Source organism: Phascolarctos cinereus, unplaced genomic scaffold (assembly GCF_003287225.1).
Source record: "Phascolarctos cinereus isolate Bilbo 61053 unplaced genomic scaffold, phaCin_HiC Scaffold_4;HRSCAF=312, whole genome shotgun sequence".
In the NCBI taxonomy this organism is placed as follows: Eukaryota; Metazoa; Chordata; class Mammalia; order Diprotodontia; family Phascolarctidae; genus Phascolarctos; species Phascolarctos cinereus.
This window is the reverse complement of record NW_027555847.1, coordinates 13,195,973-13,221,902: the sequence shown is the minus strand read 5'-3', so window position 1 is coordinate 13,221,902 and position 25,930 is coordinate 13,195,973. Positions and strand designations below refer to the sequence as shown.

The window sequence follows — 25,930 nt, the reverse complement described above, 5'->3', positions numbered from 1 at the left end:
TTCAGGGGCTTACATTCTAACGGGAGAGAATAAAAATAAGGGGAGAAGCAGGGGAGGGAGGAAGGGATGAAGCACCTCATGCGGGGTGTGGTAGAGAAAAGAGAGAGATTCAGATGTAGAGCCCAGAGGAATTAAGACATGGCTAGCCTGGGTCTCCACCTTAGAATGGAGTTTCTTTGAGAAACCAGACAATCAGAAGGAGCCAGCAGGGTTAGCGAGTACTTCCAGTGTGACAGGTCCTGTGGCAAAGAGAGCTTTTTGGGTGAAGCTGCTACTGGGACATTGTAGACAAAGACCAGAAGAGATAGGAGTGTTGCCTGGAGAGAATATGTAATAGGAGTAGTAGTAGTAGTAGTAGTAGTAGTAGTAGTAGTAGTAGTAGCAATAAGAGGAGGACACAGAGGAAGAGCAGCAATAGTAGCAGTATTATCATGAGGAGTAGTGGTGGTAGAAGTAGCAGGAGCAACAGTAACAATAGTAGTAATTGTGATAAATAAGAAATGATTATATAATAATCATATTATTAATTATATACTTAATTATATAATAATTACAATGAATGATGATGGTGATGATGACAATAATTATGATTATAGTAGTAAATGTAGCCAAAAATAAAGTTCATCATCAGAGGGCCAATGTGGCCTAGAGAATAGAGCTGACCTTGGAATCAGTGAGAACTAGGTTCAAATACAGCCTCTGAAACATCCTGGCTGTGCAACCCTGCAGCTTCTCAGGCCTTGGGCAGCTCTCTAAGACACTAAGTTAAGGAAAAGGTGCCACCTGCATTGGTGAAGAATCTCCTCCTTGGGGAGCTTCCTATATCAAAGAAGTCGTGGGCCTAGTCCCTACCCTGACATTTGAAAAAGAGGTCTGTTGTCCCAAAAACAGGAACAAGAGAAAATATAATGATATTTAATGGCATGGAGACACTCCTAGAAAATACAAATCAAAGTCAAGATGGCGGCATAAGCGTTGGCAAAGCAGCAACTAAAGAAGGAAACTCCAATGGCCTTGAGGCCTTCATCACTCCAGGAGTGGGCAGAGCCTGTGTTTCCTCACTTGTAACATGGGTATAATATGTTTCTTATTTTATTTTATTTATTTTTTTGTGTGAGGCACTTGGGGTTAAGTGACTTGCCCAGAGTCACACAGCTAGGAAGTGTCAAGTATTTGGTCTGAGGCCAGATTTGAACTCAGGTCCTCCTGATTCCAGGGCCGATGCTCTATCCACTGCGCCACCCAGCTGCCCCTAACATGGGGATAATATGAACACCTACCCCTCAGGGTTGTCAGGAGGATTAAATGAGACAAAAGAGACAGAACACTTTGCACTCTTTAAAATCCTATATAAGTATTAGCTATTGTTATTATTTTTAATCAGTGGACTCGGTCCTCTGGAAAAAATTAAGAAAGTGTCATCACCGTGTTTCAGTAAGTTGCATTAGGAAAGTTCTAAGAATTATCAAGATTAAAAGACAAGTTAGGAGGCGCTTTGGGTTAATGGATATAAAGTTGGCCTTGGAATCAGGATGTCCTTGGTTCAGGCCCCACATTTCATACTACTGGCTGTGTGACACTGGACAAGTCACTTACATTCTCAACATCCAGGCACCTATCTAAGGCAATCAGTCAGAGAATGGCTTCTGAACTGGGTCGGACAAGCTCCTCACCACATGTTCCCTGCAATATCAGTCACAAAAGGAGCAGAAGGTAGGGGCAGGAAATGGGCAGATACCATTGGGCAGAATCAAATGCAGGCAGTAAGGAATATCAAATTGAACTTACCAAAATAATGGTCAAATTCCAAACAATGGCACCAATAAATAAGTAATTATACCAACATCTAAGAAGAGCCCTACCAATCCAAGAACACTTATTCAAATCTCAAAGGATGATTCATCTGAGACAAAAGATAGGAAAAATGGTCATGTTGCTATATTGAAAATCAAGGGAAATTTAGTGGAACCCCAACATGATCTGGCTAGATAAACTATAATATTTGAAGGCAAATCATTCAGTTCTCAAGAACTTGTCCAAGATTTCCTGTGGAAGGAGGCAAGTCCCCCTCAGGTCTTTGATATCAACAATTAAAGGAATCCTGACCTGTCTACGACCTTAATAGTCAAATCATGAATGAATTTCAACAATGTTAAATACTGTATAGATTTTTTAAAATCACTAAATGGAGATAGAAAGCTTGACTGGGAGTCAGGAAGACCTGGGTTCAAATCCAGCCTCAGACACATAATAGCTCTTCAACTCTGAGTGAGTCACTTAGTTCCTCTCTGTTTTAGTTTCCTCATCAGCAAAATGAAGATAATAACAGCACCTACCTCCCAGGGCTATGATGAGGGGCAAAGGAGATAATATATGTAAAGCACTTTGCCAACCTTAAAGCATTAAATAAATGTTAGATATTATTATTGTTGTTGATTATTGTTACTCCGTGGGGTTAGCAAACAGTTGAATCTCAGTTATCCCAAGAGGTAGGGTAGTAGAGTGGGTAGGGGATCTCAGAATGGCAGAAGTGGATAGAATGAATGGATACCTCACCACTAGAACTATTAGAAGCAGACATCAAGGCAACAGTGGCCTGGAGTCCATTAATGAACTCCTCATGACCCACTTTGAGTGAAAACAAGTTGGGAGCAAGTTTCCTTTCATTGGTAATCAGCAGTTCCAAATGGGCTTTGGGTTGGAGTGCGGTGTGTGAGTAAATGAAGAAATATACAACATAGCAGAAATATATATGCCTACTCACTAGGAAGAGGAACAAGACCTGGAGTGAGCCATGGGAGTTCAATGGTATGGAAGTCCTGGATGAGAATACTCCCTCTCTTGACACAGGTTGGCATCTCCTTTGTAAGGTATAATCTTAGAAAGTTGTCTAGAGAGTAGTGATTGATTAGGTGGCCTGCCTAGGGTCACATAGCCAGGATGTATGAGAAGTAGGATTTGGACTCAGTCATTCCTGGCACTAAAGACTATTTTCTCCCCACTCTGCTATGGTGTTTCTTAATAACGTAACAAAACAATAACAAATATTTTCCTTAAAATGTCATCTCTTGAGTTGATGCAGTGGAGAGGAAGGGGAGTGTGGTCATTCCAGAGTAATATAGCTACATAGGAAAAAGGGAGTTGGGGTAGAATAAAACCATTGAAAAATGGATTGAGGTAGTAAAAATTAGGAACTGTATTTAAGTGTGTGTGTGTGTGTGTGTGTGTGTGTGTGTGTGTGTGTGTGTGTGTGTGTGTGTATCTGTATCTAAGGGGAGAGAATTTGGGGCTGGGTGGTATATGACTGTTGATGTATAAAAATGAGGAAAGCACCAGAGAAGGGGGGAAATGTTTTAAGAATTTCTAATTTAAAAAAAAATCTAATATTCAAATCTTTGGAATCCATTATTGTATAAACATAGATGTCATTTTCCAATACAAAAAAAAAACACATAATCTCTGATAACCAGAGAATTTCAAGTTAAAAGTCAGTCAAAAGATTATTAAACATTTATTAAGTGCCTACTATATGCCAGACATTGGACTAAGCCCTGGGGATACAATGGAAAGGCCAACAAAACAAAACAAAACAATCTCTGCTTACTAGGAACTCTTTGTCTTACGGGAAACTGCCAATTCATACCTTATTTCCTTTAAGTGGGGCAACGAATAAAAAGACTAAATAATTGGTGGTGGTGTAGCTGCAGTTAAATGGATCTGTTCATCCTGGCAGTGGTGGCCCTGGTGACTGTTTGAGAAAGCTATAGAAATGATATTACAATAGTTAAGGAAATATTCATATCCTGTGATTCAAGGGTGCCCCCCATGGGACCATATCTTCAGAAAATTTTGCCAGGAAGAAAAGACTTATTTATACAAGGAGTAGAGAAGGAAAGACTCCTTGAGGGGTCTTCAAGGTAGGGCTATATGGGACTCCCTGACTGGTCCATTATTGAGGGTATTTTTGTATGGGTGTGAACTGGACTAGAGCAGGGATTTAAGTCCTTAGCCTGATGAAGTCTATGGGCTCCTTCTCAGAATCGTGGTTTTAAATGCATAAACAAAAATGCAAAAGGTTACAAAGGAATCTGTACTATTTAAATACAGTTATGGCAATATTATTGAAATCAAGTTTAGGGACTCCAGGTTAAGCACCACTACAAGAGAAGGTTTATGTGGTCCCTTCACTCTGAAATTCTGTGATTTTCTGAAGATGAAGAAAGCAGTAATACTTCCCAGCTTTGTCCCCTAAGTGTCAAGAGGACAAAAATGATATTGTGAGGTCCTAGGTGGTGAGAATAATGAATCCTGTGAAGTGGTCACATTATTTGAATTTGCACTGCATATTTCCACTGGGCTGGAACCAATTACCATATTTTACTTAATTATAACTTCAAAGAGTTTGAATTCAAAGACATGCAACCACTTCACAGGATTCATTATTCGCACTAATAGGAACCTGGCTGTATTATATGGTAAGAACTTTGATAGAGTAGGATGCAAATTCATGACATCCTCCATTTTTTTTTTTTTATAGAGGCATCAATCCAGGTGGTGCAGTGGATAAGGCACTGGGTCTGGCTAGAGTTAGGAAGACCTGAGTTCAAATGTGGCCTCAGACACTTACTAGCTGTGTGACCCCGGGCAAACCAATTAATCCTATTTGCCTCAGTTCCTCATTTGTAAAATGAGGTGAAGAAGGAAATGGCAAACCACTCCAGTATCTCTGCCAAGATTTGAGGTATCCAAATAGAGTTACAAAGAGTTGGACATGACTGAAAACAACTGAACAACAACATAAGACTAAATGTGCTCCCCTCAAACTGTTGGCTCTGTACCAGCCAATAAGTTGATCTCATCTCCTTGTGTTATTGGGGGGTCTTTAGACACTTCTGAAATTAATAGGTACTGTGAACCGTTTAGGTAAACTCCTCCTTGGCTGATTTCCTTTCCAACGTAATGAGATGAGATATAATTTCTTAGCTGATCAAAGGATAAAAGTTTAAGTTGGATGTTAAGTAATGGCCCAATGTGACAAATGCTATGAAAGAGAAATAACAGATGTAGGCCAACAAACTCCCTCCGCTTTGCTTCATTCTTTCTTTTCCCTTAATAAATATAGCTCCCTAATGTGGTTCTGTCATGATCACAACAGCTAAAAGTGATCAGCACAGAATGAACTCTTTCTTGATTGTCTTTGAGAGATGGTCCAGTGACTTCATCTCCATTGGCTATTTTTTTCTAAGTGTAATGGTGTTCTCCTTGTTGTCTCATTACTTCACTCTGTTTACATGTGTAATTGTGTGCCTTGTTCTAGCATTGTATCATCTCAGGTTCTGAGACTCACTTCCCTTGCTCATGGTTGATTGTGAAATGTGGCCTTTGGGACCTGAGCACTGCCATGGATAGAATGTCCCAAGGAAAAGGGAATTTACAGATACAAATGCATCGCCTGGAATAGGCCCTCTTCCAAAGTGTTGCAAAACTATCATTGGACTGTTTTTTTTTTTTTGCGTTGATTTCGATTTGACTTAAAGTCATAACTTGTGAATGGGGAACCAACAGAGTACCGTAGACACTCAGGCCATTACCAAGACTCTGTTTCCGTAGTCTTCCCCCGGCTCATGGAACTCTTCCCCCTTTCTGTTCCGCACAGACCCAGAACAGAATGAAGTTGATGGCTGACAATTACGACGAAGACCATCACCATTACCATCATCATCACCACCATCACCATCACCGGTCTCCTGGGAGGTCCCAGCATTCCAACCACAGACCCTCTCCAGACCAGGTCAGTTACATCATCCCTTACCTTGAGCATCCCTTTTGCCCTTTAGATACTCCAAGAGAAAATAAATACTCCTTGAGAAATAATAAACAGCACAAAGTGATATGTTCTTTGAACTGAAACTAATAGCTTTGGTATTTATTTCCATCACTCAGAGAATCTAAATGTTTTCCTTTCTCTTTCCTCTTTGGGTTTTTGTCTTTTATTGTTTATATTATGCTTCCCCCCCCCACCTTGTTCTCTTTTTTCAAATTCATTTCCCCCCTTTTTGATTCCTAAGTATACCACTAATTTGATAACTGAAAGGGAAGAATCCTTTACGATACCCATTTCATTGAATTTCCAGAGAAGTTAATTTTTAACAATGTCCAAGACAATACAAATGTCCTCAGCAATACAAATTAATTTTGGTGCAAACCAATCAGACCTTAAAACAGAAAATCAGACAGTGTCCAAGATTCCAGTTTATTTCTTCTGGACAAATATGATCTTGATTTTCTAAGCAAAGTGAATGAAAAGTAACATTGTAAAATAAAAAATCTATCTAGAAAAACTTTCTTTTAAAAATAAAGAAAAAACCCTCTCATCATGTTAAATGCCTTTCAAATTTGCCCACAGAATGGGGCTTGCTTATGTTTTTGTTTTTGTTTTGCAATTAGCCACGTTAAAAGCAGAATGTCACGAGAAGATCAAAGGAAATGCAAATCAACACAATAACTTTGCTGATGTTAGCCCCTTTCATTTCATTCTTGATTCTCATGCATTGGAGGCAGCCATAGTGCAGTAAGAAATATCATTGCCTTTGGACACAGGATGCTTGGCTTCAAATTCTATTTACTAGCTTTGTGACTTTGGACAAGCCAGTATTTTCCCAAACCTCCATTTCCTCATTTGCAAAATAGAGGGTGTGGACAAGACTGACTTTAAGGGCCTTCCAGCTACTGAGTGCTGTAATTCCATGAAACAGGGTTGTATAGACAGCTTTTCAGTGGTTGTTCTGAGATTGACTGAGCTAATTAATGTAAACAACTTTTGAAAATAGAATGTCATATTAATGCCCATTATTATTAACTTGGTTCTATACCTGTCCCTTGAATGTTTCACTTTGGGTTCGATTATACCCTTTATTAATTTCTATCATACATACCATGGTTGGCCAACAGGTAGTTAATAGGTGACTCAAACTATGGCCCCCAGGAGAGAGCTCAGACCATTTGACTTGTTACTTAAACAGCAAGGCCTGTTTCCTTTCAGGAGTGATGGGCCCTTGCTGTGCTCATGATCCCATCCCCAAGAAGCACCCCATTCCCCCAATCCATTATTGCTGAAGACTGACTAAATATGATTAAATCACTACCACTCAGTTAAAAGTAATTTCATGTGGAATGGAAGCTCTTTGAAGGGAAAAGATAATTTCATTTCTGCCTTTGTACCTTGCATATAATATTTGATGAATTGAATGGAATTGAATTAAAAGGTGAAAGGTAAAGGAAGTAAAAAATCTGGGCTCCCACTAACATTCAAAGAGTCCTCACCCCACCACACTCAGGAGCTCTCCTGCCCCTCCCCACCACACCCCTGCCCCAACATGGATGACCTCTCCTTGGGAGACCCCCAGATATGCACAAATAACTCAAGCAGAGAGTCACCCACGCATTTGAAATTTTTAATGCATAAGTAAGGAAGATGTTTACTCACTTTTTTGGTACAGTTATAAAAATTTTAAATTAAATTTTAAGTTGTGTTTTTATGGTAAGATCTAATAAGAAACTGAGGAAAACTTTTTTTAAATTCATTGTTTTCTCCATCTGAAAGTATTTTGGTGTGTGTATGCACATGCCCATCCTCCATGCTCCTCAAAGCCCTCTTTCCTGATAGGTGTTTCATTCATAGCTCAGGTCTGATTTTTCTGTATTTCAGAACTTCTTCCCCCATCCCCTACTTTCCCAAAGTCTCGTCTGTGCCTCACCATAGGACAATTCATGACTGGGCTCAAATACAGAAAGCAAATGGCACACACCAGGGGCCATTGTAATAAAGGGGGATTCCAGGGCATCAGCTTTACCTTATGGGGGTCATGAGACTCAGTAACTCAGAAGAAGAAGTCAGCATGGCCCATGGGAGCCATAGTTCTGTTGTCCAGTCACCCATAGCTTATCTGCATTTTGGAGAAGAGATGGCTGCAGTGTTGGTTTTCTACATCTGGACTGTCAGTCAAAGCATTGTGGGAAAAGCAGCCAATTGGGCAGCAGAGGGCATGGGTCCAGCCCTTGGCTCTGCCAAGTGCCATCTTGGTCAAGACATCTCACTCTCCGGGCCTCAGTTTATTCATCTCTAAAATGTGAGGGTCAGACGAGGTGATCTCGACGGTCATGTAATACAATCGATTTTTCAGAGGTTCTAAGCCAGCTTGGAAATTTGAGGACAGAGCCAAATCCCAATGACACTGTCTTCTGGGGATGGCAGAATGCCTGCAAAAGAAATTCAGAATCATGAGGAACCCATCATTTACCTTGGAGAGGATGGCACCATACAGCCAATAGAGCGCTGAGCTTGGAGCCAGGAAGACCTGGGTTCAGATTGAGCTTCTGATATTTACCTGCTTGGTGACCACGGGCAAGCATCTTAACCTCACAGCCTCAGTTTCCTTCTCTGTAAAATGAGGGGGTGGACAAAGTGATCTTGCAGGTCCTTTACAGCTTAAATTCCATGATCTCTATGTACAGCATCACACTGCCTCTTTTGCTGCTGTTAGGAGGCTAAATTACATTAGGGTAACTGCTCTTTTAGAGAGGAAACATGGCATAGTGGACAAAAAGCTGCAGTTGGATTTAAAAGTTCTGAGTTCAAATCCTCCTGCCACTGACAGGAGGATTTAACTGTTTAACTGCAGGCAAGTCACTTAACAACTCTGGGGCCCAGGTGAGTCACTTGTAAAATGAGGGGAAAGGAGGTAGACTATGTGACCACTGAAGTCTCTTTCAGCTCTAAATCTATTTATTTGACTATTTTTATAGATCCAGGAAATCAAGCTAATTTAACAAACATTTTTTAAGTACCTAAGTAGGATCCTAGCATGGGTATTGAATATCAAAGGAACTGCTAAGGCAGGAATTCTTTTCCTTCTTTCTTTCTTTCTTTCTTTTTCTTTCTTTCTTTCTTTCTTTCTTTCTTTCTTTCTTTCTTTCTTTCTTTCTTTCTCTCTCTCTCTCTCTCTCTCTCTCTCTCTCTCTCTCTCTCTCTCTCTCCTTCCTTCCTTCCTTCCTTCCTTCCTTCCTTCCTTCCTTCCTTCCTTCCTTCCTTCCTTCCTTCCTTCCTTCCTTCCTTCCTTCCTCCCCCCTCTCTCTCCCCATCTGTCCACACTCTGACAATCTGATGAAAATTATGGACCCCTTCTCAGGATCATTTTTTTTCAATAATTGAAGGAAATGCTAAATTTCAGTAAGAAGTTAGTGAGGATAAAGAAGGACATGTTTCCCAAACAAATTCATAATCCCCCTGAAATCTTTCCACAGACCCCTCTTCTAGGCCTAGAGTCTTGACTAACCCAATGTTCCTATCTAAAATGTACCCATTTTAATATTTCTACCCTTGCTTCCAAATCTGGTGGGATTTGAGTGGCCATGGAGGCAATGTGATGCCGTGGGTCTGGAGTTGAACAACTTGGCTTTGAACCAAGCTTGTCTGCTTGTTCTCTTTGTGTCTAGTGACTTGACCAATGAGCTAATCAATCACTCGACTCCTTTGAACCTTCGTTTCCTCCTCTATAACATGAGGACCTTGGTCTAGAGGGGGGCTAAGGACCCTGTCAGATTTAAATCTGTGATCCCATGGCAGATAACAACATGCCCCATTCCCACTTCCCTAGCAACCCCAACTCCTGGGTTTTGAGGCTGTCTCTGAGAGGAGCTCCTGCTTGCCAAGTGTTCAGGGTCACTTCCTATGGTGCTTTGGTAGAGACACCATGATGTCCTCATCTGTCTTGACCCAAGTGAAGCTAGGAATCTCAATTGTTTTCAAGACTGGAAGAGATCTTAGGGACCATTTATTCCAACTTATATTACTTCTGGTATCTCCTTTATAAAATTTCCCCCAAATGGCCATCCACTCTCTATATTCTTGTCTCTAGGAAGGGAAAGTCTCTCCCTACTGAGAGGCCCCTTCCTCTTTGAGATCACACTAGTCCTTAGGACATTTGTCCTTCTTTCAAGCCTGTTTGCCTCTTTGGAACATCCATCTGTTCCTGAGGTGGTGGGGACAGGGGAAGCTATTTTTTTATGTCTCCCATTCCAAACACAGAATTCATGAAAACAAGAAAAGAAGGGAATATTCCTGAAACAAATAATTCAAAAATTGCCAGAAACTTAAGGAATGGATTGTTTTCTGCTCCTCCCTTCCTCCCTCCATTATTTCACTCCTTTTTCTCCCTTCCTGCCTCTCCTTTTTGCTTTCTAACGCAGGGGAAATTTCATTCAAAGACTATAAGTTTGGAATAATGTCAGGTGAGGGAATAGCCTGACTTGGTCCTGTCAGGAATAAAAAATAGAGCTTGTCTAGTTTTCCAGTAGCATTTCTAATCAGAAGCACGTGTCTGAAGGCAAATTTTCCCTCTATCATATTGATGCTGAAAAGCAGGAAGTGAGCCTTCCATCCATTTCCTTAGCAGCCTTTTTGAAGCTTCTTACCAGATGATGGGGAGATTCAAATCAGCCTCCCCTCCCCCTCCACCTCCCCCACCACTTCATCTAATCAGATGGATTTGCCAGAAGAGAGTGGAGGTATTAATCTGAGGGATGTACCTTCAGCCATTTGAGGGCCCTTGGTGAACGGGGTCCTACGTATATGTGTGTATACATGTATACAACTGTATGCATGTGTTTATGTTCATAGGATTGAAGATATAGGAGGGGAAGGGACTTCATACGGCAGTCAGGTCAACCCCATTCATTTTACAGATAAGGAAACTGAGCCCCTGAGGGGCTATTAAGTGATGTGCCCAAAGTCACACAAGTAGTAAGCATTGGGGGCAGGGGTAATAGAACCGTGTTTGGGGGAAGCAGTGCAGCACGAGCTGGAGTGCTTAATGTAATTTAATTAATGCATTTTCAAGGAGAGTGTTGGGGAAAGGGGTGTTTTCAATAAATTAGAAATGAGAAGCCCCTCCCTGGAATCTAGAAAAGGAAGCAGTGTTCCCAGCTGGATGGCTAGAGAAGTAAGACCACAACTCTGACTCTCATCATGCATGTTATTGTAACAATTTAATATAATAATTAGTGATGCCAACAAAAGGGCAGGTAGGTGGCACAGAGGAGAAAATACCAGGCCTGGAGTCAGGAGGACCCAAGTTCAAATCTGGCCTCAGATACTTACTAGTTGTGTGACCCTGGGTAAGTCACTTAATCCTGTTTGCCTCAGTTTCCTCATCTGTAAAACAAGCTGCAGAAGGAAATGGCAAACCACTCCAGTATCTTTGCCAAGAAAACACTGACTGGGGTCAGCCAGTAAACAAGTGAAAAACAATGCCCACAAAGTCCTGAAGGTGTATAGACCTCTTTCAAGGGGCTTTCTTGCCTGAGATCTCATTTAAACCTCACACTGTCTCTCAGAGGTAGGTAAGGAGAGGTGTTTTACAGGCATTTTACAGGCAAGGAAACTGAGCCCCAGAGTTAAGAACAAGTTACCTACTATGTGCCAGGACCTGGGCTGAGAGTTGGGGATACAAAGAAAGGTTAAAAATAAATCGTTCCTGCCTTCAAGGAGCTCCCAGTTTAATGGACACAGCATGTAAACAACTGTGGACAAAAAAGAAACGGATAAGATTAATAGGAGATGATATCAGAGGGAAGGCACTAAGATGAAAGAGGCCTGGGAAGGGCTTCTTTCAGAAGGCAGGATTTTAGCTGAGACTTGAATGGAGCCGGGGAAGGTAGGAGGCAGGATTTCCAGGTGTGGGGAGCAGCCCATGAAGATGTCTGGAGACAGGTGCCTTGCTGTCCTATTAGAGGAACAGCAAAGATAGGCCAGGGGCACTGGATTGAGAGTGTGGTGAGGGTGGGCATGAGGAGAGATTGGAAAAGTAAGAGAGGAAGACTGGAAAGGCAGAAAGTGGCCAGATTATGAAGGGCTTTAAAAACAAGATTTTCTATTTGATCTTGGAGATAATAAAAAGTCACTGGAGTTTTTTGAATGAAGGGAGGGAAGAGGGGTAAGAGGGGGAAAATGACAAGGACTGACAATCACTCTAGTAAGTTCAGATTGAAAGCTGAGGGGAGCATGGACTAGATTATAGGGACACAAATAAAGGATATCAACCAACAGATTATTGCAGTAATCTAGGCTCCACATAAACTAGGGCAGTGGCTGCATCAGTAGAAATGAGAGAACTTGGCAACAGATTAGCTGGGGAGGGGTGGAGAGAGTGAGGAGTTGAGAATGACTCCCAGGCTTGAGTCTGGGTGACTGGAAGGACGGTGGTGCCCTCAATAGGCACGGGGAGTTAGGAAGGGAAGATGGAGGAGGGCAGAGAGAGCATGAGTTCAGTTTGGGCATGTTGAGTTGGGACAGCCAGTCCAAGATGTCCAATAGGAAGCTAGCAGGGCAAGACTGGAGGTCAAGAAGGAGGTTGGGACTGGATGAGCACATCTGAGAGTCTTCTGCACAGAGAGATGAAAGGCCTTACCTGAAGTCTCAAGGCTGGCAAGTATGGAGTTTGGGCCTTCTTTTGTGTCATCCAAGAGTCTTTCCCCTCTTCCACTCCGGAGCATGAGACTACGAGACTTCTGAAGTAAAGAGACAGATAGACAGAACACCTAGAGCTGGTAAGATGAATTTTTAGAAATGTCAAAGGAATCATTAATATCAAATGAGCCCAAGAGCAGGGAGACATCTACCCACCAAAGGCATTCACCAGCATCATAAAGGAGATTCAGAACACAGTCCAATGCCACAGCCATAGCACATCCAGATTTCTCTCCCATATCGTGGTGGATGCCTAACCCAAAGTCCAATCTGGAAGGAGATTCCCAATAGATGATAAGGCCCTTCAGGAGCTCCAGTTTGTAGAAGACATTGTAGAAATTGAGTCAAACCGTGGAATGTCACAAAGCCTCCTGAATGAGACCCAGAATCACTGAAATAAACATTGACCTAACTATTCATGCATCCAGAATCAAATGGAAAAGGAAAATCTATTGTTCAGATTATGATTTATAACCAGGTATCCCATGGACCTTATACGTCAATAAACATTAAATGCTTGCCATGTGCCAGGCACTATGCTAAGCACTGGGGATACAAAAGGAGGCAAAAGGCAGTCCCTGCCTTCAAGGAGCTTATAATCTAATGGGTCTTGTCCATAGGGTTGCAAATTTACAAAAATAATTATTTAAGTACTTGGACAAAAATTAGAAATGGGCAGTTATTTGATGCCAGATTTGATTAGGAGTCTGGCCAAATATTGAGAGCAAAAGATAGCCTTTGGAGAGCCTGATAGCTGTATGTTACCAAGAGAAAGCAAAGAAGGACTCTCTCGCCTTGAATTCCTCAACCATTTAAACCTTTATGATTTTACAGAAAGATAGATGAGTTGCAAAACCCATGAGGGTTCATGTCAATTTCAGGATATTCACTGATTCTTTATGATATGGAATAATAATCATCGCCATTATCAAGAAGATGGTGGCTTTATGTCAAGAAACTTACAGGAATCTTGGAATCAAAACTTAATGGAAACAGGGCATTGTGAGTAATTCATACCTTCTCAGTATCAACCTTGATATATGCCTTTGGGATAATAAAATGATGGACTGATTTAGAACACACCAGGTCAAAACCACATGGCCCACTACTCCAGGCACCTTCACATCGATAAGGAAGAAAAGGATTTTCTAAGACTGAATGGCAATGAGGTTACAAATTTACAGAAATAATTCTTTAACCAATGGATTCCAATTCACAGAGCTATAATAAATATTCCTACTAGATATATACTATTAGATTGAACAGATGTGACTATGCTGGTTGCCAATGGACAGAGCCTATGAAATGACTAAGATCCAGGAATAGAACCAAAAGGCCCTCCATGAGCGACATCCACATGAGCTCAACCAACAATATTTTGACAAAGGAAAGGAGCAAACAAATATGTGAATTAAGTGAATTTGTTTACATAAGTGGAAAGGCTGGTGATAGCGATACAAGAGTTGGTCATTGCTACTAAACTAAAGAGGGCTAGATCTGAAGGAACTTGGACTCTACTGATAAATGCAAACTTTGTGAGATAATGGTAGGAACTATATATTACTACAGATTATGAAAATTTAAAAACTCCTGAATACCTAGAAAGATATGATACAATGGCCAGAATTATACACCACAGGCATGCTGTTTATCATCATCATTATCATCATCATCGTTGCTAGAACTTATGTGGCACTTTACAAATTTTATCTTATTTTCACAATAGCCCTGGGAAGTAGATGCTATTATTATCCCAATTTCCTGATGAGGAAACAGAGAGACAGTTCATAAACTAACAGATAAGTCTTTGTACTATAAATAAAAAAAAAATTCAAAATGTTCTTGAGATTTCAACAAATAAAGAGAACCATAGCATTACCATGGTTAAAGTTACTTCTTATAAATGCCCCCAAATAATATTTTTCCAGCAACATTTTAGAACAATGATTTTAATAGGTGCTGCCACCTCAAATACTTAGAACCTCCACTCTGTGAGGAATGAAGAGTCCTCCAAACACAGAGACTAATGGAAATAGTCAAAAGTATTTGGGAATGGGAAGAAGTATCATCCCCATCGTCTTGTTTGCTAGTAGAGTTGTAATGAAGATGCTTTCAGTGAGTTTACAGAAGATGAGCTGGCCTGCCAGGCCTTCTGTTCAGTTGTGAAAATTATTCATTTTGTCCACCTGTATAAGTGCGAAAGAATAAAAACAGCTCGTATTAGTCACAGGCCTCTTTTGTCTGAGGGTCATCAACTTGAAAGAGGAGGAGGAGGAAGAGGAAGAAAGGGAGAAAGGGGGGAAGAGGAAGAAGAAGCAAGACGAAGAGGAGAAGAGGGAGAAGGTTAGGTGATGCAGTAGAAAGAGGCTTGTTACCTGGAGTCAGGAAGACTTGAGTTCAAATCTGACCTCAGACACTTATTTACTGCATGAGCTGGGGCAAGCCATTTAACCTTTTTCTGCCTTAGTTGTTCTCATGTATAAAATGGAGATTAAACAGGTAGGTGGCGCAATGAACACTGAGCTTGGAATCAGGAAGATGAATCTTCCTGAGTTCAAATCTGCCCACAGACACTTACTAGCTATGTGGGCAGATCACTTAACTTTGCTTGCCTCAGTTTCCTCATCTGTAAAATGAGCTGAGAAAGGAAATAGCAACCCACTGTGGTATCTTTGCCAAGAAAATCCTAAATGTGCTCATGAAGAGTCAGAAATGACTGAATGATAATAACAAAATGAAAATAATAATAGCACCCATTTCCTAGAGTTGTTGTGAGGGTACAAGGAGATATTTGTAAAGTACCTTGCAAATCTTTAAGTGCATCAACAATTGTAAGGAAATGAGGCAGATGGGATGGTAATAGATGTAGACGGTAGATACAGAGCCAGCCTCAGCACCGAGATGGCCTAGGTCAAAGTCCCATCTTGGACACAGACCCACTTGGGGACCATGGCCACGTCCTTTCAATGCTCCAAACAATTCTTGACCTCTGGAGGTTGCAAAGGAGGCATCAGCTATCACTTCCATCCGGGAGTTTCTTGTATTAATGAAATCACAGATCCAGTCCTTCTCTGTAACAATTACTCACTTTTATATAGCATATTAAGGCTTGGAAAGCACTTTACCTATGTTATCTCAGTGATTTCATTGGAGTAAAAACCAGCATGTCCTTCCTCTTTTCTCTGATGATTTATGTTATGAATCCCATTAACGAGGATGTAGTGATGATCTCCCAGTGCATACAAGAATATATAAACATCCTAAGCAGCCCTTCACCTGCAGCTACTTTACAAAGGTCTGACTGCTGCCACTTCTATTTTTCACTTTCCTCACACCTGCTGGTGATCTTTGTGTGCTTTCATGGATGCTGTTACTTTAGCTGTAGATTCGCTAGCAAAGTAGCCCAGATAGGGGTGTGTGGGATGGGGGTGGGGGGAGGGGGGTCTAGGCAGGGGAGGAAGGGACTGTGCAATTGAATATCCAGATAATGAACTTTACTTTCTCAGTTGCCTCCAGAAGATGGATTCTGCACATCAGGGCATAATTCCTGGCTTTTGCTAAGGAAAAAAAATTATTTTATGTTTTGAGGTTAAATGAATGTGCTATAAATGTATACAGACTGTCCCGTGTGTATATATGTATATATCTCTATATGTCAGGCTTGCATAGACTTTTCCACATATGGAAGAATTTCTCAAGATCATGTTTAACTAGGAAATTCTCTTCCTTGCTTCCATGGAGTTCTTGTTTGAACACACATTATGTATATATAAGTTTTTGTGTTTCCTCTATAGAAGAAAAATTAACTGCCCTGTATTGTAGCCAACTCAAGTATATCTCTAGAACAGCTGAAAAAGCAAAGACTTTGCAATCCACTGAGACAGTAACTTGATAAGCAAAGTTGCATTTCTTATGCTTTAATATCCATATTTTAAGTGAGATAGTGGATTCTCCAGCTTACCCTACAAAGGGACTGTAAAATTTGGCCCTGTGTCTAATCTTACAGCCTCCTTCTTGGAAAAGGCTTGGAATAGGGCTCCTTATAGAATGAGGAAGCTTCACACGTTCATAAAGATGGCCTTCATTCACAAGAAAACTCAATGGATACTTAGAAGATATTAGCGTTAGAGGCAAAGACATTCTTTCCTTTTGGCCAGATACTCTAAGGACACAAAACATCAAGGTTGCTCAGAGACACTGTAGCCTTCAGGATAGGTTTGTATTTGGAGTCAAGAAGACCTGATTCAAATCATGCTTCTGACATGTATTAGATGGGTGACCTTGAGCAGACCATATAATGACCCTGAGCATCAGTTTCCTCTTTTGTAAAATAGGAATAACCATACAACCCCTCTCACCTGGCTATCGTGAACATGAAATGAGATGGTGTAAGTAAAACACTCTATAAACTTTAAAGAGCTATAGAAATGGCAGCTATTTTTATTACTGCTGAGATGTGAAAAGTAATATAGTAAATAGAGGTTTTGGTCTACAGTCAGAAATTGCTCAGTTCAAATCCCACTTCTGACACTTACTGATTATCGAATTAGAGCTGGTGATGTGGAAAAGCCTTTGGATTTAGAGTCAGGGAACCTGAGTTTGAATCCTGCCTTTGCCAGGTACTTTCTGTCTGACCAAGAGCAATTCACTAAGACTGAGTCTCAATTTCCTCATCTATAAAATTAAAAGGTTGTACTGGATAACCTCCAAGGTTCCTTTCAGCCTAAATCTGTCATTCTCTATTCTAGCCCTCATTTTACACATGAGCAAAGAAGACCAAGTCAAGTTCAGAGAACCAAGGTTTGGACCCAGGGCTCCTGGCTTCAAATGGTCCAATGGTCTTTCCAATCATTTGATTCATCAAGCATTTCTTAGCTACCTGCAGTATGGTAGACATGGTGCTTGGCTCAGAGAATGTGACAAAAATGAGATGGTCCCTGACCCCAAGAAGTTTACATTCTATCCTATGAGCCCATATGTACATAAATGGATGTTGAAAAAATTCGTAAAAAATAAATATAAGGTCCTTTGTCATGGAGAGAGGGGATCAGGAAAAGTACCATGAAATAGTAGTTCTCTGTTTCAAGGATCCCTTTGGACAGTCTGGTGAAGCTGAGTGCCCCTTCTTATAATAATGACTTTAAGTGTATAAAATAAAATACTTAGTATTACAAAATTATACCAGAAAAGTTTACCCAAATATATTAAAAACAAAAAACAAAATGAAAAGGTTCTTGAATCACAGATCAAGAACCCTTGGACCACTTTTGAAGGAAGCAGAGATTCTAAGGGGCAGAGGTAGGAGACATTGAGAGACCTTCTAGGCATGGGAGAGCACAAATGCAAAGGCATGAAGATGGAAGATGGACTGCTTTGTGTGAGAAGCGGCAGGATGGACAGTCTGTCTAGACTGTAAGGGAGGAGGGATTGCCACAAAGTCCCAATTAGCAGATACATTGAATCCTCTGAAGTGGTCATATCATTCCAATTTGCCCAGTGTATTGCCATTAGGCTAAAACCAATTACCATGCTTTACATAATGGAAACTTCAAATAGCTCTGATTTAAAGACATGTGACTTTGGGGAATTCATTATTTATAATAATCAGAACCTAGCTGTAATATTTGATAAGTTTGAAAAGGTAGCTTTGGGTAAAGGACAGAGCTAAGATTTCAACCTCAGTCCTCTGACTTCAAATCCACTGATTTTTCATATCAATCAATAAGCCTTGAAAAAACACAATGCTGCAGTATCTGTCTCCCTCACTGGCTCTGTAACCATGGGCAAATCAATTAACCTCTCTGATTCCCAGGCAACGTTTTAAGTTTGAAGTCTTTTGTTGTTGTTCAGTCATGTCTGACTCTTCATGGCCCCATTCGGGGTTTTATTGGCAAAGATACTGGAGTAGTTTGCCATTTCCGTCTCCAGCTCATTGTATGTGCAGATAAGGAAACTGAGGCAAAGAGGGTTAAGGGACCTGCCCACGGTCACATAGCTAGTAAGTGTCTGAGGCCAGATCTGAACACTGAAAGATAAGACTTACTGACTCCAGGCCCAGCACTCCATCCCCTGAACCACCATGCTTCTGCTAAGTTATAGAGGGATTGTGACCTGTGTGAAGTCATCAGTCCTTGACTTATCTGCAGTACTAAGGAAATCAGGAGATATGACACTCATAAAATCGCCAGCTAAAAGTTTAGCACTGGAAACCTGGTGGATTCCACTTTCCCCATACCCCAAAAAGGATTGATTTGCATATATCAAAGTGTCCTGGCCAGAAAGCACACAGAGCAACTCAGGGGATGTCTTTGAAAATTCCCAGCCTTTATGAGCGAACAGGTGAAAGGCAGGACCTTGAAAGTTACAAAGAGCTGAAGGTTGGTGTGTTTCACTGAACGTATAGCTGTCCCGTGCTTGGGTCTGGCTTCCCAAGCCACCGAGTGGGAACAGAGGAGGAGGTGGGGAGGTCTAAAAAAAAGACCAGCTTTGGAGGAGCAGCCAGTTATCTAAGCGTAATTATGATGCTGATTCCTTCCAGGCAGTCACAGGAAAAGACTGTTGATAAGCCCTGTTCAGGTAAGTCTTCCCTTATAGGAAGCCAGCCAGGATAGCTTAAGCTCCTCAGCCCCTGATCTGTCCTCAAAGGAGGTTTGAGCCCAGGGAGGATTTTGGCATTAGGATATTGGGGATGAAGGAATTTTACTTAACATTTTGATTCTTTATCATCCCACTATGCTATAAATAAAGTCTCAGCACCTGCTTCGCCAGCATTTGAGTTTCATTAAGAGATTTGTCATGGTATCTTTTGAGGCAACAGGGGTTTTCAGACCCATCCCAGGATTCAGGGCTCAGGGACATAACTCATCTTGGCAACCTTGGATGTTTAATTCCTTTTCAACTTGCTCCTTTAATCCTGCAACATTTGTCTAAGAGGCAGTGCTGCTCAATCCTCCATTGAAAGGGGGTGGCCAACCTTGAAATGCCTAAGAGCAAAGAAATCCATTGTGGATTGCTAAGTATGGCTGCCTCTTCTTTTTTCCCCCTTTATATAGTATTCTCAGTATCAGGTTGAGTTTAAGTGGCCCTGTTACCACTAGCCTATGAAAAGATTAAGAAATGGTAGTGGAGAACACACCAGAAATATCTCCAAAGGAAAAATGGAATTTAGAAGGTGATTGGTATTACCTCAGAGTCACATGAGCACTGTTGGTACCACATCAGGTCTGACATGCCTAGGGACCTGAGGTCTTTGGAATTCCCATTTCAAACACCTTTCATTTCATAGGATCATAGACTTAGAGAAGGAAGAGACCTTTATTATCTTCTATTCAGCCTTCTCCCTCATTTTACAGTTGAGGAAAGTCACACTAATAGTAAACAGGCAGGCCAGGATTTGAACCTAGGTTTCTGTCATATTCTGTCAGAATTATATGAGGTTTACAGAGGTTAACAGTTTTATCTAGTGTCACATGTCTAGGAAGGGTCTGTGTCATAACTTGAACCCGGATCTTCCTCGCTACAAGTCTTCTGCTCCCTTCATTATGCCGTGCTATCTCTATGATTCAGCTAAAACTAGCCCATGGTACCCTGTACATTCCATCTTTCACCTCCATGTTTTTACACAGGCTGATCTCCCTAAGTCTGAAATGGACCCCCTTCCACCTCAGCTTCTTAGAATGACTAGCTTCCTTCAAGGTTCAGATCTATCCATCCATCCATCCATCAACTAACTGATCGCTAAGCATTTATTTAGTAACTAGTATGTGCCAGATATTGAGCTAGGTACTAGAAATACAGAAACAACTAGGAAAAGATTCCTGTCTTCAGAAGACTTGCATTGTATCAGAGGAAATAACATGTATACATAGGAGTAGATACTATTGGTATATATGTATATGTAACGTTTTCTTTGTATATAACAATATGTTCAATTATCAAGATAATTTAAAGGGAAAGAGAAATCAGGATAGACTTCCTGGAGGAGGTCACATTGAAGCTGATCTTTGAAGGAAACATGGCATTCTAGGAGGCCAGGATTAGGAGGGAGCATGAGCCAAGAGACTGGGGGGGAAAAGGGGGGCTTAAGCATTGCAAAGACACAGAGACAGGAGAGAGAATGTCCTGTGTGAAGAAAAGCAAACAGGTTAGTTTGGACGGAAGGTTAAGTGGGTGAAGGGGAGTGATGTATAATAGACCTAGAGAGAGCAGATGGTGATGAGCTTTAAATGTCGAACAGAGGAGTAGGACAGAGGGAGCCTCTGAGGCTGTTTGAGCAGGGGAACCACATAGTCAGACCTGTGCATTAGGGAGATCACCCGCATGCCACTTTCTCCTCAAGCCCTTTCCTGATCTCCATCAATTAGTTGTGTCTGCCGGATAATTTAGTATTTGTTTCCTCCTGGTAGAATGTAAGCTCCTTCCCTGTTGCCTGCTTCTTTGCCTTGAGGACAGAGACTGGTTCTGTTTGGTCCTTATATCCCAGCTCCTGTTGTAGTGGTTGGCACATAAAAGATGCTTAATAAGTGCTTTTTTAATGAATAACTGAATGGGTAGAACTCCCTCTGGAGCAACTTCCCCAATTCTGCCACCCCACAGAGAAGTAATTACTACTGCTTTCAGGATTCTGAGGTACTATGCCTCCAGGAACATTGCTCATGAGCCCCCACCAGTTTATTCTTCATTAACTGTCAACCAGTTGATGCTATGAGCTTTCAGAAAAGGGACTTTAAAAAAGTACAGTAAAAACAGTTGGTAAAAAGCATTCTCCACAAATTGGGATACATACTCACTCTAAACACAGAAGGTCCTTGGGGAGAATGGCCTCAAACAGAAGTGCAATGGTATCAAGGAGTATGTGTAAAGAACATCTATGGCAGAGGGCCATCTGACTCCTGGACCTGGAAGACCTTCTCTGCCACCTCTTTGTGGAGTCTTTGTGAAGTTCTGCTGAGTAGGCAGCCTAGCCAGGTCCCAGGATCTATGCTTCTGTGAAGTCCATAGCTGGGACTGCTTTCTGCTCCCAGGTCCATGTTCTCTGAAGATGCTGCCATTTTAAGGTGACTCCTCTGTGCATCTTTCTACTTTCTGTTGCCATCAGCCACCGCTGCCCTACTGCCTCGGGTAGACTCCTCAGCCATCATCCAGCTCTGGGACCCAGTGAGACCTCTCATAGGACCTCAGCATACCCTAAATTTCCAAGGTTCCCTAGATACTTCCACTTCAGAATAGTCATTTGCCTAAGATAAAGCAAGAACAAACACAAAAAGACAGAAGCTGCCATATGCTCAGAGGTACCATGCATGGCTGGGTGGGAGATAGGACCAATGCCTGTCCCTCACTAGATGCTTGGGAATAACCCAAAGTAGTATGGCCTTACAGTTACAATGGTAAAAATTATGACCCTATGGCTTGCCCTTTTGATTTTATAGTTAGTTCTAACTCAGCAACCCAAGTCATCTGTCTTCCAGCCCTGCAGCCAATTACAAGAATTTTCATCATTATATAGTACCAATCTCTGAGTAGTTGTGTCCAGAAATTAGCTCCCTGCAAATTTCCACAGTCATTTAGACTGAAATCCAGCAGAGAATATCCGCATGACCCTCAAGGGCAGATCCTCATAGGCCAATTTTCATTCCTGTTACTTATGAGTGGATTTCAGCAGATGGAAATGATGGGGGATAGTGTACGGGAAAGCTAATTTTGGTGTGGGGAATGGTGTGAAAAAAGGCAAGGGAGTGAGGAAAGGTGGTATATGTTTATGAGATGGCAAGTAGCCCAATTTAGCTACAACATAGAGATCAAGGTAGAGTAGATAAAATTGGAAAGATCAACTGGCCAGGTTATGAGGAGCCTTGAATACTGAGCCAAGGCATTTTCTTTACTTTTTAATTTTAATTTAATTTACTTTAAAATTTAATTTAATTTAATTTAATTAGTGTGAGTTTAACTGTCTATAGACAGGTAAAGTGAGTGAAAGGATCAGTTCAAATTTTAGAAAATGGAAGACTGAAAACTTTGCCATTTTTTCCATTCAGCAATATTTGAACATGCCCTATACAGTGTTATGTCAGGGACATAGTCCTTTCCTTCGGGGAGCTTCAAATTGAATGGAAATGATGCTGCTGATCAGAATGATTTTCATAGATTAATAGAATAGCATCTCAGTGTTGGAAAGAACCATAGAGGTCCTCCTCTATGGACCCTACATGAGTCCATCACCCTACCCGAGCTGTAGATTACCTATAAAACAGTCTTACTCTGTCACTGTCCAGTATCCTTGATTTAACACATCTGGTGGTGAGGAACTCACTAACTCACTAGGCTGCTGGTTATGTTGTGGCACAGTTATGAAGGTTTCAGACATTATTCCTGATACGATTGTGACCTTAGACCTTGATTTGCTGGTCCTGGTCCTGTTCCCAGAGAGAATGTTGAGTCTGTTCTCATGCCACTCTTCAGATGTTTGAAGTGTTATCCTGACACCGTTAGGTCTTTTTTTCCCCTCTGGGTCACGTATTTTTATTCCTTATGTGTCGTGCTTTTTAGTTTTCTCTTGCTCTTTAATACCCTCCTACTGATGCCCTATAGTAGCCTTTGTCAGGCTACTTTCTTATTACCTTGGCTACTTTATTTTTCCCCCATCTTCCATCCATTTTTATAAAAAACTCATTGGAAAACCCCCTTGTGCAATCATACGAATCTTCTTAAATGCCATCCTTTTCTTCCTTAATCAATCGATGAGTATGTATTGAGTGATTACTATATGCCAGATACTGTACTAAATGCTAGGGGTTCAAAGACAGAAGTAAACCAGGGCCTTCCCTCAGAAAGCTTGCATTCTAATAGAGGTGAGAACGCATGGGTAGAGAGCTACATTGTCAGCATTTATGATGACGCCATTTAAATAGCATTCGTGAGAGCTTTGCTTTCTGGATTGTTACCTGGGGGCCCACTAGGGTCTTCTATGTGGCCCGGCAGACTCTCAGGCTGAACCCACACCAGGAGGGGGTGGCTCCAATGTACGTGCAGCTAGCTAATTAGTGAACATCAGCTGAGTAGGGGTTTAATCAGACAGGCAGGCAGGAAGTCTCCCTGGGCAGAAGCCGGTGGAGGCAGCGGTGGGACAGCGGCCAGAGGAAAGTCAGAAACCCTTGGAAATTACACCAGGCCATTCCAGTGGTTAGTTAATAGGAGGAAGGTTTAACAGAAAGGCAGAGGTAAAACTGAATCTGAGGGTTACAACCAGGGTCATCGAGGGCAAGGGTAAATGGAGATGGTGAGTGAGAGTTAGAGACTCATTAGGAGCACGCTCTGCTGGCCGGTCTGCTGTGATGAGAGCGGCCTTTGTGTACTGCGGGAGGAGAGCCAGCCCTGCCTTTCCCCTATTTGTCCCTGACTCAGTAGTTGCATACATATCAGACATCTTGAGTCCAACTCATCAGATGAGAATACGAAAGGGACCTTTGGGATCGTGTAACCCAACCCCTTTGTGTTGCTAATAAGGAAATCTGGAACCATCTTTGCTTTTAGATGTCCAGACCATAGAGACATAGGAGTTTTCTCTGGGCTTTTGCACACCTGCTTCACATGTCAGGGTCCTCTTTTTTGGTGCCAAAATTTCCAATGTTCACATCATCTCTGCTCCAACAAACCAAACTCATCGTCACTGGTCACTTAGGACTGGGTCACAATTTTCCTTGTTGCTTCTTCCAAACAATGGAATTGTCAACTGGAGGTATAGAAATTGATCACAGTCTTTTCTTTTGGTAGAATGAGACCTGTGATAGTTGCCTGGATATCTGAAAGTCCTCATCACAACTCCGTGCTTCCTCTGTGCTAGGATGGATATCAGTGCCAATCAAACAATTGCCAGGCTCTTATGTAACACCTACTATGTGACAGGCACCGAGGGTACAAAGACAGCAGGGAACCTATCCCTGCCCTCAAGATGCTTACATTCTAACGAAGCAGAAAATAACTAGGTGGCACAGGGGCTAGAGCACTGAACCTGAGGTCAGGAAGACCCGAATTTGAATCCTGCCTCACTAGCCGTGTCTTGGGAAAGTCATTTAACCTCTGTTTCCCTCGGTTTTTACATCTGTAAAAGGGGGCAGTTGGGCTTGCTGGGCCTCACAGGTCCCACCGGCTCTAATTAAATCCATGATCCCATGTACACACCCACACAGATACCCACATATGGTAGGATGTCAGAAAGACATCATGGAACTTCTCCATTCGTTTCAATTCATCGAAAACGTATTTAATAACTAAGTGACGTGCCAAGCGTGATGTCAGGCACAGGACAGACAAAGACAAATAGGGCAGTCTGTGACCTTAAGAACCTCATGTGCGCCCTCTGGCGGGTTAGTCTGGAGTATGCCCCCACAATAACATCATTTCTGGTCCTCCTCTTTTTCATTCCATCTCAATGGTGTCCAATGTTTGAAGCTGTGTATTTTTCCTGACGATGCAGAGAACCCCTTAGGACAATTCATTTTCTAAGTATTTAGAACACATTTGGAAAGAGAGCTGACAGTAATGCAAATACCCAATGAACTCTGGCTTGAACTAAACACAGTATACTAAGGGAAACTCATTTCTCCGGTTTCTCTGAGCTCCAAAGGCACACAGGGAAAGGTTTGTTTGTTTCTCTGTGCTACATATCAGAGATAACCTCCTAATATTTGCTTCTGGATGGCATGTTAAAGACCCCAAGAATTGGCTAGGATCTCAAGAGTTCTTTGGGATAGGTAAGCCTATTTGCAAATGGGCAGATTTCCACATCTGGGCTACAATATATAAACATGAATTATAGCAACATATAAACAACCACTCTCACTATACAGAGACATACAAACATGTGCTATTATAATTGTTATTCCAGGAGGAAGGCTGGATGAAAGACTGTTTAGACTTGAACCTGAGATAAACCTTATTATAGGTCTGTGAAGACTCATCCCCCCCCCACCCCGCCCCATTTCCCAGGCTCACCCCTATTGTTTTTATTTTTGCAAGTGTCTGTAATTCCTGACTCCGGCCAAGCCCGCAGCTGGAAATGCCATGAAGGGGGTTGTTCTAGCTGAACCAAAAGCAGAAAGCATCGTAAATCCCATGTTGAAATCCTGTTTTCATGACACATGCAGGCAGATTTTGCAGACTTCTGGGGTTTGCAGAGTTCAGAGAAGTTTCGGATAAGTGTCTGAGTTACACGGGGGCAGGAGGAAAATGTTTCTTTGGGTTTCCCTCTTCCTAATGGCCCACAGCGTTTTTCTATGGCCCCTCACAGAAGGTTGTTAATTAGCTGCCTTACTGAAGGCAATGTCCCCATGTAAGGATAAATGGGTGGACTGCACAGGCTGAAGGTGACCATGGCCCTCTGCTCTAAGCTCACTTACATCACCTTTT

The 25,930-nt window shown here is 41.7% G+C and overlaps 1 protein-coding gene across 6 annotated transcripts in view; it reads left to right on the top strand.

The window, feature by feature from the left end:
- The window catches only part of ERC2 (ELKS/RAB6-interacting/CAST family member 2), a 1,023,879-nt gene that overhangs the window by 786,096 nt on the left and 211,853 nt on the right, over positions 1-25,930 (top strand). For all 6 annotated transcript variants that reach the window (XM_020970639.2, XM_078152062.1, XM_078152065.1 and 3 more), the window contains one exon: positions 5,657-5,791. In XM_020970639.2, the coding sequence (XP_020826298.1) occupies positions 5,657-5,791 (135 nt within the window). The remainder of the gene's footprint in view (positions 1-5,656; positions 5,792-25,930) is intronic.